At 48.3% G+C, this 15,382-nt stretch overlaps 1 protein-coding gene across 1 annotated transcript in view; it reads left to right on the top strand.

The window, feature by feature from the left end:
- Positions 1 to 15,382, top strand: part of LOC138603365 (protein unc-80 homolog) — a 38,712-nt gene that overhangs the window by 11,292 nt on the left and 12,038 nt on the right. The window contains exons 16-41 of the mRNA XM_069675100.1: positions 1,405 to 1,553; positions 2,496 to 2,659; positions 3,748 to 3,846; positions 3,975 to 4,183; positions 4,936 to 5,042; positions 5,572 to 5,665; positions 7,955 to 8,127; positions 8,211 to 8,423; positions 8,597 to 8,732; positions 8,947 to 9,080; positions 9,188 to 9,365; positions 9,474 to 9,683; positions 9,773 to 9,870; positions 9,958 to 10,161; positions 10,241 to 10,348; positions 10,426 to 10,564; positions 10,657 to 10,838; positions 10,919 to 11,050; positions 13,328 to 13,514; positions 13,650 to 13,781; positions 13,861 to 14,004; positions 14,075 to 14,175; positions 14,248 to 14,334; positions 14,409 to 14,592; positions 14,667 to 14,761; positions 15,238 to 15,327. Of these exons, the coding sequence (XP_069531201.1) occupies positions 1,405 to 1,553; positions 2,496 to 2,659; positions 3,748 to 3,846; positions 3,975 to 4,183; positions 4,936 to 5,042; positions 5,572 to 5,665; positions 7,955 to 8,127; positions 8,211 to 8,423; positions 8,597 to 8,732; positions 8,947 to 9,080; positions 9,188 to 9,365; positions 9,474 to 9,683; positions 9,773 to 9,870; positions 9,958 to 10,161; positions 10,241 to 10,348; positions 10,426 to 10,564; positions 10,657 to 10,838; positions 10,919 to 11,050; positions 13,328 to 13,514; positions 13,650 to 13,781; positions 13,861 to 14,004; positions 14,075 to 14,175; positions 14,248 to 14,334; positions 14,409 to 14,592; positions 14,667 to 14,761; positions 15,238 to 15,327 (3,749 nt within the window). The remainder of the gene's footprint in view (positions 1 to 1,404; positions 1,554 to 2,495; positions 2,660 to 3,747; positions 3,847 to 3,974; positions 4,184 to 4,935; positions 5,043 to 5,571; positions 5,666 to 7,954; positions 8,128 to 8,210; positions 8,424 to 8,596; positions 8,733 to 8,946; positions 9,081 to 9,187; positions 9,366 to 9,473; positions 9,684 to 9,772; positions 9,871 to 9,957; positions 10,162 to 10,240; positions 10,349 to 10,425; positions 10,565 to 10,656; positions 10,839 to 10,918; positions 11,051 to 13,327; positions 13,515 to 13,649; positions 13,782 to 13,860; positions 14,005 to 14,074; positions 14,176 to 14,247; positions 14,335 to 14,408; positions 14,593 to 14,666; positions 14,762 to 15,237; positions 15,328 to 15,382) is intronic.

Genomic DNA, 15,382 nt, shown 5'->3' with positions numbered 1-15,382 from the left:
CTAACATTTGCTAATTATGCTTTGATCCCATCACGCCGAGCTACACTTGTGTTTAGCGGGCTACACATAATTAGCTGAAATTATGAACTTGCTTACATCACAGCTTAGCATCAGTATCATTGTGTGCATGTTAGCATGTTTGGAAGCCTTCCTAATTCCTACGACTCTTCAGTGAAGTCTTATTTAATTGTTTTAGCAGAGCAGCAGACACGCAAGGGTTTTACATATAAAGTATTTACATTACATCTCTATGACACTCATATTTCTATTGTGGGTGCTACATTACAAACAGTGTAAGATCAAAATTAATCACAACAGTGTGGTTGACAAAGCTGAATTGTACTTCCGCTGTCTCACCCCGCACTCCGACTTTGCATTCCAGCGCTATCTCTGTTTATATATCTGTTTTTCCCCCCCTTCCTCCTTCCACCCCTCTCCGCTCGTCTTCGTCCCTTTTTTCGTCGCCCCTCCTCCCGCTTCCATCCTCCCTCCTTTTTCCTCCATCCACCTCAAAACGAGCCGAATCCTATACCCTTCCTTTTACTCACTCATCCATTCTGTACACTTGCCAATCCAAAGCTTTGCTCATTACATCTCTGCTCAATCGGTGGCTTTATTGCTGAGCATTGAGACGCATCGTACATGCCAATTCAGTTTGAAGTTTAAAGTCTCTCTTTTACACGGTAAATACAATCAGCAGAAAATGACTCCACAATTGGCAAGTTACTGAAACGATGAGTGTTTTTAATCTGAAAGTGACCAGGGCACCTTGTTGAGTTTGTGTGTGTGTGTGTGTTATTTTCACGTGTGTGTCTCGAGTTCACCTCCATCCGGAGGTGGGGGTGCCTCGTCCTTTCTGACACCGTGTCTGTGCTGGCCTGATGTCAATCAACTTGTGCCCCGCCTCTTTTCTCTTGCAGAGTACGGCAGTGCAGGTGAGAGGTCCAGGAGGGCGAAAAAACGAAACATCGGTAGATACACATAATAGTCAATATTCTTAGCATCACGATGAATACACTGACCCGATCAGACCCTTCCCAAGGCACCGCTTTCATTGCTGCACCCCTTACTCTCTCCGAAAACTCGCCTGCAACTTCAAATTTATGATTCAATTTTTATCTGACCGGACCAAGAGAATAAGCCCCCAGCTGCTTGTTTTTATAGCAGGCCTAAGTCACTTGCATGTATTCCTTATCCCCTACCCAGAATCCTTTTCAGTTCGCTTCTCCCCCATATGCTTTATGGACCCTTTTCCTTTGCCCCTCTCCCCTCCCTCCCTGTTGTATGGGCTCACTGTTTTATACACAAGCTGGTCTGCTGTCAATAATGTTCTCCCACCCGCTGACTGAGCCTCCCCCCTGTGTGATCCGTGGTCTCTCCCGCCCTCCCCCTTGTTGCTTTCAGACAAGGCGGGCTTCGGCAACAACTTCACCACGGGGGATAACAAGTCGGTGGCGCAGAACATGGAGGCGGTGGTGGTGGGCTGCATGTTCAAGTCGCTCATCACCCGCTGCGCCTCCACCACGCACGAGCTGCACAGCCCCGAGAACCTGGTGAGTGGTGCGCGGAATCATCCGTCCATCTGCCTCTGTGTTTGTTTTGCATTGCCTCGTAAGCCTCTCGGTCTGTGCTCGTCATGTCAGCTGTACTCCTGTTAGAGTCAGACTCGCTTATTTCCTTTTGTCGTTGAATTATTAATGAGTCATTTTCCACCGAGCCGAGAGAACAATCATTTATGTCGCCTTTTTGACGAGCCATTCTCAGCTTTTAGTTTTATTGGAAAACTATTGGTGTTGGCATCAACTGACCTCTAAAATTTGGGACCTTAAGCGTTGAACATGCTGCATATTTGCCCCCTTTACAATGCTACTTGTTTTTAGCATGTAGTGTTTAGATTCTTGCAAGCTTTTGACGTCTCACGTGGCTGCCGAATGTCTCATTAAAGACCGAAATCTTTGTATTTAAGGCCGATTTAAAGAGCCTCACACGGGGCAATGACGTGCAGTCGAACAACATTCAAAGCCGAGAATAAACCAGAAAATATACAACAAATAAAATCTTGTAAAGACGAGCAATTAATTATTTCAAATGCCCGAAGTTAGTCCAAACACACCCTGGAAATCTTACCCCTAACTTAAACTTATAAAGCAGTAAATGCACTCTATTCTATGTGGATGCCTCCATTAAGGACTCCAAGTTCCCCCGTCCACTCTGTTGTGCTTGAAAGCCTCGCGGCTGGCATGACTTGTGTACGTTGGCGGAAGATGACACACTTTTCAAGGCAGGATTTATTATGGCACGGAATCAGAGGCCACCCACTCACAAGCTGGAGCTGCTGCCTCGACAAACTCGCTCTCACAAACACCACCCGGTTACAAGCAAAGCAAAACACACTGTGAAAGTGCAAAGTAATATCAGCCTGATTATACGTCAGTTTGTCTTCCTGGTTCACACATCCCTCGCTCTCGCTTTGTCCTCACCCTCTTCCTTCTCAGGGTCTGTACTGCGACATCCGCCAGCTGGTGCAGTTCATCAAGGAGGCGCATGGGAACGTGTTCCGCAGGGTGGCGCTGAGCGCGCTCCTGGACAGCGCCGAGAAAGTCGCCACCACCAAGAAACCCGAGGAGAAGGAAGAAGCCAAACAGCCCGGCCCCAGGAGGTACCGTCCAATCAGCGCCCGGAATGGTCTCAAACACAAACGAATGTGTTCGAGCTCCGCTTGTCATCACTGCTGGCTGTTTTTATTTTTCTTCTGTTTTTTCAGTCCTGTCTGCATCTGTTTCTCTTGCTTGAGTGACTGATTTGACGTGTTTATTGTGAGGCGGTAGCAGACTGGGAAGCTCTGCTGCAGGTTAAAGCACAGTTTAAGGAGTGAAAATAACAACCTGAGATGTTTTTTTCTTCTATTTGTTTTTCTTTTATTTGCATTTAGTGCAAAAAAAAGCAATCAGTCAAAAGCTACGGTGGTGTGTAAGGCCCAAAATAGGTGGGAAAACGTCAGAATTTCTTCCAAGCAGTTCTCCCCTGAAAAAAAGCTGTCAGTCAAAGCTGGTGTTCTCTGTAATCGATAGAAGCAATAATATTTGAAATTGAAATTCCTACAACACCCAGCATGCATTGCGCCACTCCCTCTGAAAGGAGCGGCCCAGCAAGAGACGCTGGAGTGAAATACTCCCGTTTTCGCTGCAGGCAACGGCTCAGAGCGGTGCAGAATCCCAAATACGACAAGTGGATCGTCTAAAAAATCTTCAGGTCTGCAGTCTACATTTCAAACCTGACGATTTTGAACGAGACATGACATCGGAGGCGGGCGTCCTAGATTGAGGAAGTGTAGTTTAGCGAGCTCCTTCGCCTTTTACGTAGTCCGGCGGAAGTTTTCCAGGGCCCGTTGGAGAAGCGGATAGCGTCCTCCAAAGGCACAGAGCCAAATTGCATTTTTTCACACAATAATGGCGTTAGCTCCGCATAATAGCATGATAAGACTGAGGTTGAAAATCAGCGAACTGGCCCTTTAAATTCATAAATTTACAAGAAGAGAACTTGGATACTCTCTGAGATGAAATGTGTAATTTAAGGAGAAATAAGCTCTTTCACTCTCTGAAATTTAAAGCGTACATTTAAAATACAACACGTGCGTTCTCTGCGATGAATGATAAACACCCCGAGCTAGGGTCTTCCGTTTGTGTCTGAATCAGGTGGCCTGAGCGCTCTGTCTGTGTGTCGGGATGTGTGTGTGTGTGCGCGCAGGTCAGAGGCGGGTGTGTCCGGGGACAAGGGTCAGGTGTCCAGTGCTGCAGATGAGTGTCGCAGCTACATCTCCAGCAGACCCCCCCAGACCCCCGAACAGTGAGTGTCGCACCTCATATAGCTCCATGTTCGTCCAAGTCCAGCTGCCATTTCTCTGTTCAGAAAAGGCTCCTTCTTTCCAGGTCTCAATTTGTACAGTTAAACCCCTCCACTGCCTCTATTTCCAGTGATGAACAGATCCCCGGTGCTCTGCTTGGCAGGAAGGACTTTTGGAGGAAGATGTTCAAGAGTCAGAGCGCCGCCAGCGACACCAGCAGCCAATCGGAGCAGGACACCTCCGAGTGCACCACCGCCCACTCCGGCACGACCACCGACCGGCGCTCGCGCTCGAGATCCCGCCGCATCTCGCTGCGCAAGAAGCTGAAGCTGCCGATCGGTGAGCGACGATGACGATCGCGAAGTCTGTCTCGAATCGGCATGAAAAATGTTTAACCTTTAATTGTTCTTTTTTAGAGGCAGAACTCAAAATAACAACAGGTAATTCTGGACGAATAAAACTTAAGAAAAGCTGAATATGAAGCTTTAGATATCAGGTTTTCTTACTTGTACTCTACATGCTAACCTTCCAGAAAAAGATCGACTGATTTCCTTCCTAATCATTCTGTTTTCATACGAGATCTTGCACCAGTTTGTACCTCCATGACCAAACCTCATTGCATTTGTCACCTCTAACATGTTTTATCTGTCTTGACATCGGAGCACGGCCTGCTGCGAGGCCACTTCATCTCTTTGGTCTGTTTTGTGTTCCCTCTTTGTGCCTCAGCATGCCGTAGGACCGCTCGCCATCCACTCACTCTCTCTGTCTTACGTATGTGGATGTGGACCCATCTTCATACAGTATTTGTGTCTTATTTGTTCATGTTAATCATCTCCCGTAGTGTGCACGGCGTTTCAGACCAAATCTGACCAAAAGTTTCTTTTATAAAACTGGAAAAAAACTTTTTTTTTATCACCTTTGAATGCACCTCCGTCTGTTTTTCTGTGTGTAGACACCCTGAATGTCCAAGGGAATGCTGTGCGATCGTCTCCCTCTGTTCACCCCTCGTGTGTGTGCATGTGTGCTTGCCTTCGTGACCCATCCGTACGTTACGTGTGTCGGTCAGTGATGTTTATTCGTGTGTGTTTCAGGCAACTGGCTGAAGCGCTCCTCCCTCTCCGGACTGACGGACGGCGTCGAGGACCTGCTGGACATCAGCTCTGTGGATCGGCTGTCCTTCATACGTCAAAGTTCAAAGGTCAGGGGTGCTAAGATGGCGGCATTTAGACTTTTATTTTGAAAGATGAAATAGCAAAACGTAAAAGGTAGGGCTGCGCGATATATCGTTTAACAGGACGTGCGACATTGAAGCAAATTAAATGAAACACGTCAAGCTGCGACTTTTTTGTTGCTCGGTGCAAAACGAAAACGCGCCAGTGCCTGGTTCATGAAACCAAAAAGTTTTACCCGACAAAAACAACACAAAATCATCGTCCAAGGATTTCACATACTGCGCCTTTTTTTGGCACTATTTTCTCCAGTATCACTACGCCTGCGGCAGGCCGGTTTTGATGAACTATCTCTTTAATGCTGGGGCTACATAAACAGACAGATCACGGAGCGGACATGCTGTTTACTTTTAGTGGCTACGCCTGCAGCACACACACCGCCTGAGGTTGTTTGTGCCGACAGGAACGACAGGTGTATTATCACAGAACAAAAAGACATCGCAGTGTGTGTTTTTTCAGACGGCGTGCAGCCCTGATAAAAGGCTTTATGTGTCGCAGGTGAAGTTCACCAGTGCGGTGAAGCTGTCAGAAGGGGGCGCCGCGGGGCCGGAGTACGGCAGGGACGAGGAGGAGAATTTCTTCAAGCGGCTCGGTAAATGGAGGTCTGGCAGGAGGAATCCATCCAAGCTTCACCACACAGAAGAGAAAGATGGTAGACCTCCCCCACCCCGGGGTGCCCCTTGCCCACCCACGCCCCCATCGTCCTTTTGTCTATTTCTCTCTCTCTTCCCGCCCCCTGCCTCTGTCTGTCCGTGTGGTGTCGTGTGTTTTGTCTCGCCTCGCAAGTCGTGGCTCTGTCCTCCTCCGTCCGCCATTCGCTGCCTGCTACACTCTGTTAGCCTGAATGTGTTATTTTCAACACAGCGGTGTCTGCTTTGTGAAAAACAGTGAATGATTCCAATGATCTCGCCACAAAAAGGTTGTGTAAATTCAGGCAGTTGTGGCTAATTTTGAGAACACATCACTGTAACTCATCTCGTTTCCTGTTGAGACTGCTAGCTAGCTTTGCTATTTAGCATCATGGCTAGGCTGTTGCTCCCTCGCAAAAGGAGTTGCTTACTGTTGGTGTTAATTTGGTGGTATGGTGGGGTATGAATTGTCGCTTCTGTTGGCTATTAAAGACAAACCTTGTAGCCATGTAGTAAAGTCAGTTTATTTATAAAGCGCATTTAAAAACAGCAGCAGCTAAACAAAGTGCTGTACAAAGCATAAAAGAAGCAATACATAGAAACCAAAGCAATGAAACAGAACGAAACAAAATAGTTTTTTAAGGGCCCGATCAGACAGAGCGCATTTTTCAGGCTGTAAAACGCGAGGCGCACCGCACTGCCTTTTTTGTTGAAGCCTACAGCTGTTTTACTGTTGTCAAGGCAACCACCGAATCACTAGCTGCCATTAACCTAACCATTATATTGTAAACCGACAGAAGGCCCGCCTCTCCTTTCATCCGGTTGGACAATGAGAATTTTTTTTTATTTTCAAAAACGCGAGGCGCACAGCGGCGCAAAAGCAGTGCGCAAAAAATGTCCCTCTCATTGAAAACAACTACAAAAAAGCCGCCCCCAGCCGCTACAACGCTGTGTGTCTGATCAGGCTCTAAAACACTCAACAGAGGGGGCAGACCTGACCGTGGACAGAAGGCTATTCCACAGTCAAAGGGCGCTGACTGAGAAAGCTCTAAGTTTAACGTCAGAGCGGCGGACCGCCGGAAGACCTGTGTCAGAAGATATGAAGGTGGCGGGAGGTTTTGTCAGGGCTGAGGAGGTGTGTTATATAGGAGGTGGTCAGGTCGTTCAGGGCTTCAAAATCAATCTTGAAGCGGATTGGAAGCCAGTGAAGAGAGGCGACAATGGGACAAATATGATCCCTCCCGCGTGGCTGCAGCACTTTGGACCAGTTGCAGGCGGGACAGGGACGACTGGCTAATGCCGGCATACAGGGAGTTACAATATCTGAGTCAGGAAGAGATGGAAGTGTGGGATAGCGAAGCTGTAGACAGCCATAGATAGATTATAACCAGACTTATTTGGAGAGCATGGCCCTCTAACAGGTTAGTCCGGCCCTGCAGATTCAAGCCAAAAACAACATGAATGCAGTGTTTTTCACTGACTTTTAGAAATACATTTCTTTACAAAATTGCCCCACGACCGCTCAGTGCATGTGTGTATTGCTACATGCTACAAGATCACAAAGCCGGACATTCAGATGTGTTGAAAATCCAACTTCATTCGTAGAAGACTCAGGTCACAAGCGGCTTGAGATTGTGTGTTTTCTGTTCCTCCAAAGACAACCTTGTTAAGTCACTCTTCTTCGTCCTGTGTGTTGTTACTCTACATCCCCTTCCTGTCCAACTGTGCACGTCCTGTTCCCCCTCAGCAGCGAATCCCCTTCCTTCTTTCTGTCACCTCGCTGGCGGAAAGAGAGGTAAAGGAGGCGTGTGGGAATCTCTCTCATATGAAACCATCTTTCTACTGCAGAGCGTCATTTCTGTGCTGCGTGTGAAGCATGGCGCTGTCGGTGCTCTCTCCGTCTCTTCTGTGGTGATGTCTGGTGGTATTTTCCGACGCCTGAGTTTCAGTAAAGCGATACAACAGCTTTCCTTTGTGCGGCTGCGGTTACACTTGGCAAACAAATTCCATAATCACACTACAGACTAAAATCCAAGTGTAACCACTGCTGATGGCTGTGTGTCCATCTCACACTCAGCTTCATTTGTTGGTGGCTTCTTGTGAAACGTCCTGGATGGTGATGTTGCTTCATGCAATGTCAGATCTTCAGCATAACTCCCAAATATGCCTGTTTTAAAGCAGTCCCTTCACGTGTCCTGTTATACCCTTCTCTTCTCTCCTCTTTCTCCGTTCGTCCTCTTTTTCCCCTTCAGGGCCGCACGGCTTTCAGGAGCGACTCGCCGCCAGCCAGGAGGCCATGAAGAACAAGAACGTGGTGGATCTCGGCGCCATCCGGCAGGGCATGAAGCGCTTCCAGTTCCTCCTGAACTGCTGCGAGCCGGGAACCATCCCCGACGCCTCCATCCTCGCTGCGGCTCTGGACCTGGTACGTTTTTGGAAAAATCCTCTCCGACATCTTCAAAATCTTCCGCATCCTCTAATCTTTACCGACGTCGTGGTTCTTTCCAGGAAGCTCCGGTTGTAGCCCGGGCGTCCCTCTTCCTCGAATGCGCCCGCTTCGTGCATCGGTGTAATCGCGGCAACTGGCCGGAGTGGATGAAGGGCCATCACGTGAATATCACCAAGAGAGGCCTGTCCAGAGGTCGATCGCCGATTGTGGGCAACAAAAGGAACCAGAAACTGCAGTGGAATGCCGCCAAGCACTTCTGCCAGTGGGGGGATGTGAGTATCTACGCTGCAGGGTCAGGTGGTTAGCGCTGTCCCCTAACCCCGCCTCTCGCTGGGTTAGGCTCCAGCCCCCCTGCGACCCTGAACATGATTAGCGGTGTAGCTAATGTACGGTTCGTATCTGTATCGGCTCTGCAAAGTTCGATATTGTTTTTTCATCCACCCAGGCGATCGGCACACGGCTCAGTGAGCTCTGCCACTCGGACAGCGAGAGTCCTGCAAACATCCTGGGCTACATATTCGACGAAGAGACCAAGCGGAGGATGAGAAAAGAAGACGAAGAGGAGGATTATTTAGACGACAGTGAGTCGGAAGAGTGTTCCCTTACTTCTTCTTACTAAACCAATTTTAACGTGTCTCATCTGTACGTCTTAGTCTGGTTGAAAAAGTTGCTCGTGTGGTTTTTATGTGCCGAAATGTTTTTTGTGTTCAGCGCCAGATGTGGTGTCCTAACTGTGACTTCCTGTGAACGGTAAATAAAGCATCTGTCCACGTTGTTTTCACCCAACCCCCACAGACACAGTGAATCCAACAAAGTGCGGCTGCCCCTTCGCTCTGAAGATGGCCGCCTGCCAGCTGCTGTTGGAGATCACCACTTTCCTGAGAGAGACCTTTCCCTGCTTACCTCGCCCGCGCACTGAACCTCTCGTGGTCAGTCGTCAAATCTTCTCTCACAATCATATGTTTTGCATTCAATGTGTCGATTTTAAAACTGTTCGACGTTGTTCATGTTATACCTGCTGATGTTTTGGTTGCAGGATCTGGACAGCGCCCGCCTCCGTCTGGACCCTGATCTCGGCCGCCACCGCTATGAGCGGAAGATCAGCTTTGCGGGAATCCTGGACGATGAGGACGGACACGACTCCCTCAACAGCAGCAGCCACACGCTGAAGTCTGACACCACCGGTGAGGACAAGAAGAACCCGGAAGTTCAAGGTGAGATCCGCTCCTCATACAAACAAGACTATTTGGTTCGTCTCTGCGCTGCCTGCGTATTATCTTTAAATATATTAGACGATCTCTCCCCGCTCCCCTCGTCTCCAGCGCCCATACGGAAGATCCGGATCGGAGGATCGCGGCTGCTGCAGATCAAAGGCGCTCGAAGCTTCCGCGTGAAGAAAGGCGGATCCCTGTCGTCCATACGCCGGGCGGGGAGCCTGAAGAGCACCAAGCTGTCCCGGCAGGACTCGGAGTCGGAGAACGAGGAGGGGCTGCTGTCGCAGACGCAAAGCAGGGACACTGTCACGGATATAGGTGAGACAACTCTCTCATTTCTTCTTGATGAAACTGAAGCTTAAGTTGGTTAATTTTAAACATGTGCACACACTTGTTTCCTGTTGCAGGCAGCCCCTTTAGCACCAGTGAGCCCAGCATAGAGCCAGAAGGCCAGAACTCAGGAGGAGTTGAGGACAACTACCACCGCAACATGTCCTGGCTCCACGTACGTCCTTCAAAACACGAGAAAGTGCACGTTTACCTTCTTTCCTTTACACTGACTCTCCCTCCTCTTTCCGCTCTCTCGGCACAGATAATGATCCTGCTGTGCAACCAGCAGAGCTTCATCTGCACCCACATCGACTTCTGCCACCCGCGCTGCTACCAGCACCACAGCCGCTCCTGCGCCCGGCTGGTCCGCGCCATCAAGCTGGTGTACGGGGAGACGGTGGACAGCCTGAGGGAGGACAGCACCTCCTCTGGAAACATCGGGGCGCGGGCGAAAAAGAGTAAAGAGGTGAGTTTCACCGATAATTAACTCTATTTTAAACTTTCTTTTAAGCTCTGGTGGTTTATGAAAGTCTCTGTGCCTTCAGTGTTCGGACAAGTCCTGCCTGAGGACGCCGTCGATGAAGAGAAGACCCACTGACTCCAACACAGAAGGAAAGAAGGACACCGGCATGCTCAAGTACATACGCAACCAGGTACAGTCTGATTTGCTTGATTGTAAAGCAGCTTTAACTTTTTCCTCAGTCGGTCTTAATGGTGCGTTTTCTTCCAGGTGATGAGTTTGTCCCCGGCTCCTCTCTCCCTGCTGATCAAAGCAGCTCCCATCCTGACCGACGACATGTACGGAGACATCCAGCCTGCAGCCTGGGAGCTCCTGCTCAGCGTGGACGAACATATGGCAGCAGCTGCTGGTGAGTCGGCCATCAGGCTCGCCGTGCCCTTCAGAGTTCATGTCCCCTTTTCACATTTTAAGCTTCCTGCCCTTTCTCTGAATCCCCTCCAGCGGCCATGTTCCTCCTGTGCGCTGTAAAGGTCCCCGACGCGGTGACCGAGATGATGATGGCGGAGTTCCATCACCAGGAGGCCTGCCAGCGCATCAACTCCATCCTGAAGTTTTACACGCTGTGGCGCTTCCGCTACCAGGTGTGGCCTCGCATGGAGGAAGGAGCCCAGCAGATCTTTAAGGTATTAATTTACCTCCTTAAAAAGGTTTCCCAGAAAGGTTTGGATATCTGACATTTCTCTATATTTGTCTCGCGTTTCAGATCCCTCCACCCAGCATCAACTTCACTCTGCCGTCCCCTATCCTGGGCATGCCCTGTGTCCCCATATTCGACCCCCCGTGGGTGCCCCAGAACACAGGCAGCGTCCAGGACCCGATCAATGAAGACCAGTCTGTAAGTCCGAGTTGGGCTGCTTAATATGCATAAATACAACGTTTTAAAACAGCTGTGAGATTTAATTTGAAGTAGTGTTAAAGTGAATGCACACACGCTTATTTTTTGTGGTTAATTCTTTAAATCACACTGACTTTCAGTGCACCTGTATGTCACATCACAAAGCCAGTCAGGTTGCTTTAGATGCAAAAGTTAAAGGGTCGGTTCACTCAAAAAAAACAACATGTTTTATCACTCAGTGGCGGATTATTTATAGTGTCCATATTGAGAGAGTATTAGGGACAACATTCTGTAATTCCTCTCCTTCGCTCCAGACTTAAACACTTCTTTTTAACTTTGATGGTTTTCAAAAGATCAGTTTATGACAATGACTTTAGCGCCACCATGGGTTTGAAATTTGCGTTATTAAAGAGGGGGCTGTTTCCCATTTTAAGACATATATATATATAATGTTACGATGTTGGATGTCCAGACTAAATGTGGGTGAAGTTTCAAATCTGTAGGTAAAAGTATGTTGGAGTAATCCCCCAGGCTTCTCCGCTCAGTCTGCAGGCGCCAGGTTTCACACTGTTTTTTCTACACGCTGCACTTTGTGACCTCACAAGAGCTGGCCAATCGGAAGAAAGCGGGCTTGTAGGGGCGGGGTTTCTTAAAAGGGACAGAGCTTACTGAGTCAATTCAGGTAGAGGTTGTATGACACAGAGTTTTTTAACAGTAAATGATGCTAAGCTACTCCACAGGTATCGCAGAGGGACATATGAAGCTTGAAATTAGCATAATACTCCCCCTTTAAACACCCAGTCTGCTCGGGTTCTCTCAACCAAAACAATACAACAATAAGTTATTTGATGATGTCATGAATTGGTGCATTCATTGTTTAACAAATCTGTCGCAACTCATACAGCCTCTGCCTGAAACGACTCAGTCGGCGCTGTCCCTTTAAGAAACCCCGCCCCCTACAAGCCCCGCTTTCTTCTGATTGGCCAGCCCCTCTGAAGCCTGCTGAGGCTGCACTTGTTGACATATTTGAGACATATTCACCCATGTTTAGTCTGGACATCCGACAATATAAAATATATATATATGTATTAAAATGTGTCAGACCAAATCCAAACATTCAGCACGGTTACAACAACAACAAAAAAAGGTGAAAAAATGTGTTTTTTGTCATTGCGGTGAAACGACTCTTTAAACACGTCAGTCTAAAAAAAGTGGGTGTTTTATTTTGAAACTCCTCTTTAACACCCTAAACCAGACACAATGCACTCTAGTCTGTTTTAAACCACACTTGTTACTGCTCTGCAACTGCACCAAGAAATCTGCTAAGTTAAGACGAATACGTGTTTCTTCCTGCAGTCACACAGATTTCTTGGTGCTTCCTTTTTTACTTTCTTGTATTTGTTTTGACAAAAGCATGATTATCAAAATATGTTGAATAGATTTTGACCTGCGAGCACCTGTTCTATAATTTATCTATCGACTGTCTTTGTTTTTAGTACTCCACATTAATTCAGTCAGTCCATACCATAGTAAGTTGGTATTTCTGTCCGGATGTTTGTGCTGATGCATCTTGTTACCTTCAGATCATAAAGACAGGAAGGGGAACTTTTTCTCCGTTGAGTGTTGGAAGCTGTAGGTTTTCATCCTGGAGCAGAAGCTGGGGTTCTCATGGGTCATCTCAGATAGTTGCATCTTGATCAGTGATACGCACCACACTCAAAAAAAAAAGCAAAAAAAAAAGCACACGAGAATAACAGCATGCATCAGACATTCAGACATTTTGTGCGTGTTGTGCCGTTGATGCATGGTCATTGGATGAGAATGACTTTGCTGTGTATGTTTCTCATATCATGCCTACTTGGAAATGTATGTGTATGAGCACTCGTGCGAATGCTGTGAGGCATTTACTGTACACAAGATACAGTAAATTCTCCAAATTCCAGTCTGAGAACATTTATCCGTGTCACAATTTGTCATGATTGAAATCTCTTCCTATTCCACACTTCCTTATGATGCTCGGGATCGCATTAGAGCATGAGATCAATGTGCTGGAGGAGAGTTACTGTATTAATGTGTTGTCCGGTCATTTGACATTACAAAATGCTCCTCAGATAGAATAGCTGTGCACACACGTTCCTGACCGATTAAAAACTGTCAGTTCTGTTTTTATTCGTGCATTCCCTCATTTTTTGAATTGATGTGTCTGCACCCGCTGTTCTGTCTCTCCGCCCGTCTGATCCGACAATTCCCCCCGCTTCCGTGCCCACCTCTTTCCAGAAATCCTTCTCGGCGCGGGCGGTGTCGCGCTCCCACCAGCGGGCCGAGCACATCCTGAAGAACCTGCAGCAGGAGGAGGAGAAGCGGCGCCTGGGCCGCGAGGCCAGCATCATCACCGCCATCCCCGTGGCTCAGGAGGCGTGCTACGAGCCCACGTGCAGCCCCCCGCCCGAGCAGGAGGAAGAAGGTGCCTGGCACACAAGCACGGATGATACAGATTATGTGTGAAGTTAAAAGCTAATGTTTGCAGCCTCCTCCTGCCCTGATAGCATGTTGTTCTTTCTGCATCTGCCCTCATCGTGTCGGACATTGATCCCGCCAGCAGAAGAAGTGGTGAACCTGACATCCCGCCGCCTGTCTGTCAGCCCGTCCTGCGCCTCCAGCAACTCGCACAGGAACTACTCCTTCCGCCGGGGCTCCGTCTGGTCGGTGCGCTCGATGGCCAGCGCCGAAGGTCAGAACATAATCTCTGAAATACAGCCTGAGCTTGTCCTCCTTTAACGGCCACTAATAACTTATTATCTCTTTGCCAGATGAAGAGAACACGACCGAACACACTCCTACTCACCACATGCTGCAGCCTCCGCAAGCTGTGTTCCCAGCGTGCATCTGTGCTGCAGTATTGCCGATAGTTCACCTCATGGAGGACGGGGAGGTTAGAGAGGACGGCGTGGCTGGTAGGTGCCTTCAGACTTATTGTTTTCCGACTTGTCATCGATGAGGCATAATACGCATGTGTTTCTTCAGTGAGCGCCGTGGCCCAGCAAATCCTCTGGAACTGCCTGATTGAAGACCCCGCCCTCGTTCTTCGCCACTTCCTGGAAAAACTAACCGTCAGCAATCGACAGGTAGGTGAACGTCTGAATCCGAAAAATGCAAAATGCGACATGACTTCCTTTTAATTCTTCTTCTTTCGTCAGGATGAGCTGATGTACATGCTGAGGAAGCTCCTCCTCAACATCGGGGATCTGCCGGCTCAGACCTCTCACATCCTCTTCAACTACCTGGTGGGGAAACAGACAACCTCATTCGAATCTTTACTTATTTATGCTCTCAGATTAATCGAACCTTCCTCTTCTAGGTGGGACTCATCATGTATTTCGTCCGGACCCCGTGCGAGTGGGGAATGGACGCCATCTCGGCCACGCTGACCTTCCTGTGGGAGGTGGTCGGCTACGTGGAGGGGCTCTTCTTCAAGGACCTGAAGCAGACGATGAAGAAGGAGCAGTGTGAGGTCAAGCTGCTCGTCACTGCGTCCATGCCAGGTGAGCTGATCGACCCCGACGCTTACTGAGACTTCAGATTCTTCATATTAAAATCTTGTGTTTTGCTGGTGCAGGAACCAAAACGCTGGTGGTGCACGGGCAGAACGAATGCGACATCCCGACACAGCTTCCAGTTCATGAGGACACTCAGTTTGAAGCGCTGCTAAAGGTACGAACCAGGAAGTGCTCTCTTTCTTAAAGCGACAGTACAACAGAGTAAAGATACTCCATCACATAGAAAAGGCGGAGCTAGATTTCTCCTTTATACAACTTGCTAGTTTTGTCGAGCGGTTATAAACCTAAGGGTCGGACGGAGGTCGGTTGATCTGATGCGTTCGAGGAAGTCGGGAAATCTGAACGCGGAGCCGCTCAAGTTGAATTTCAGATCTATAACAGATCGTTAGCCGTTAGCTGTTAGCTGTTAGTGCAGATGGGAGCCGGGATGTCATTACGGCGCTCCGCCTGCTTTTGCTTTTGACTGTTTTTCCTGCATACGCCGCAGCCTGCTGATACGTGATTGGTCAATATTACTCGGACTGCAAACGGAAACCAGAACACTTGCTGTCACTAAAATCCACACACCGTTTTTATGTTGCATCTGTAAGTAGAGATTATGATATAATTGATTGCTTTTGTCCGGACCAGGAGTGCCTTGAATTCTTCAACATCCCCGAGGCCAGATCGGCGCACTACTTCCTCATGGACAAAAGATGGAACCTCATCCATTATAGCAAGGTAGAGACGTGTGCTTTTATTTTGAAAAGGTATTTTTAATGGGACACCTAGTCAT

Source organism: Semicossyphus pulcher, unplaced genomic scaffold (genome assembly GCF_022749685.1).
Source record: "Semicossyphus pulcher isolate SPU_LCO1_2020_fin unplaced genomic scaffold, fSemPul1.0.p SCAF_24, whole genome shotgun sequence".
NCBI lineage: Eukaryota > Metazoa > Chordata > Actinopteri > Labriformes > Labridae > Semicossyphus > Semicossyphus pulcher.
Note: the sequence above shows the minus strand (reverse complement) of the source record. Positions and strands in the feature narration are given on the sequence as shown.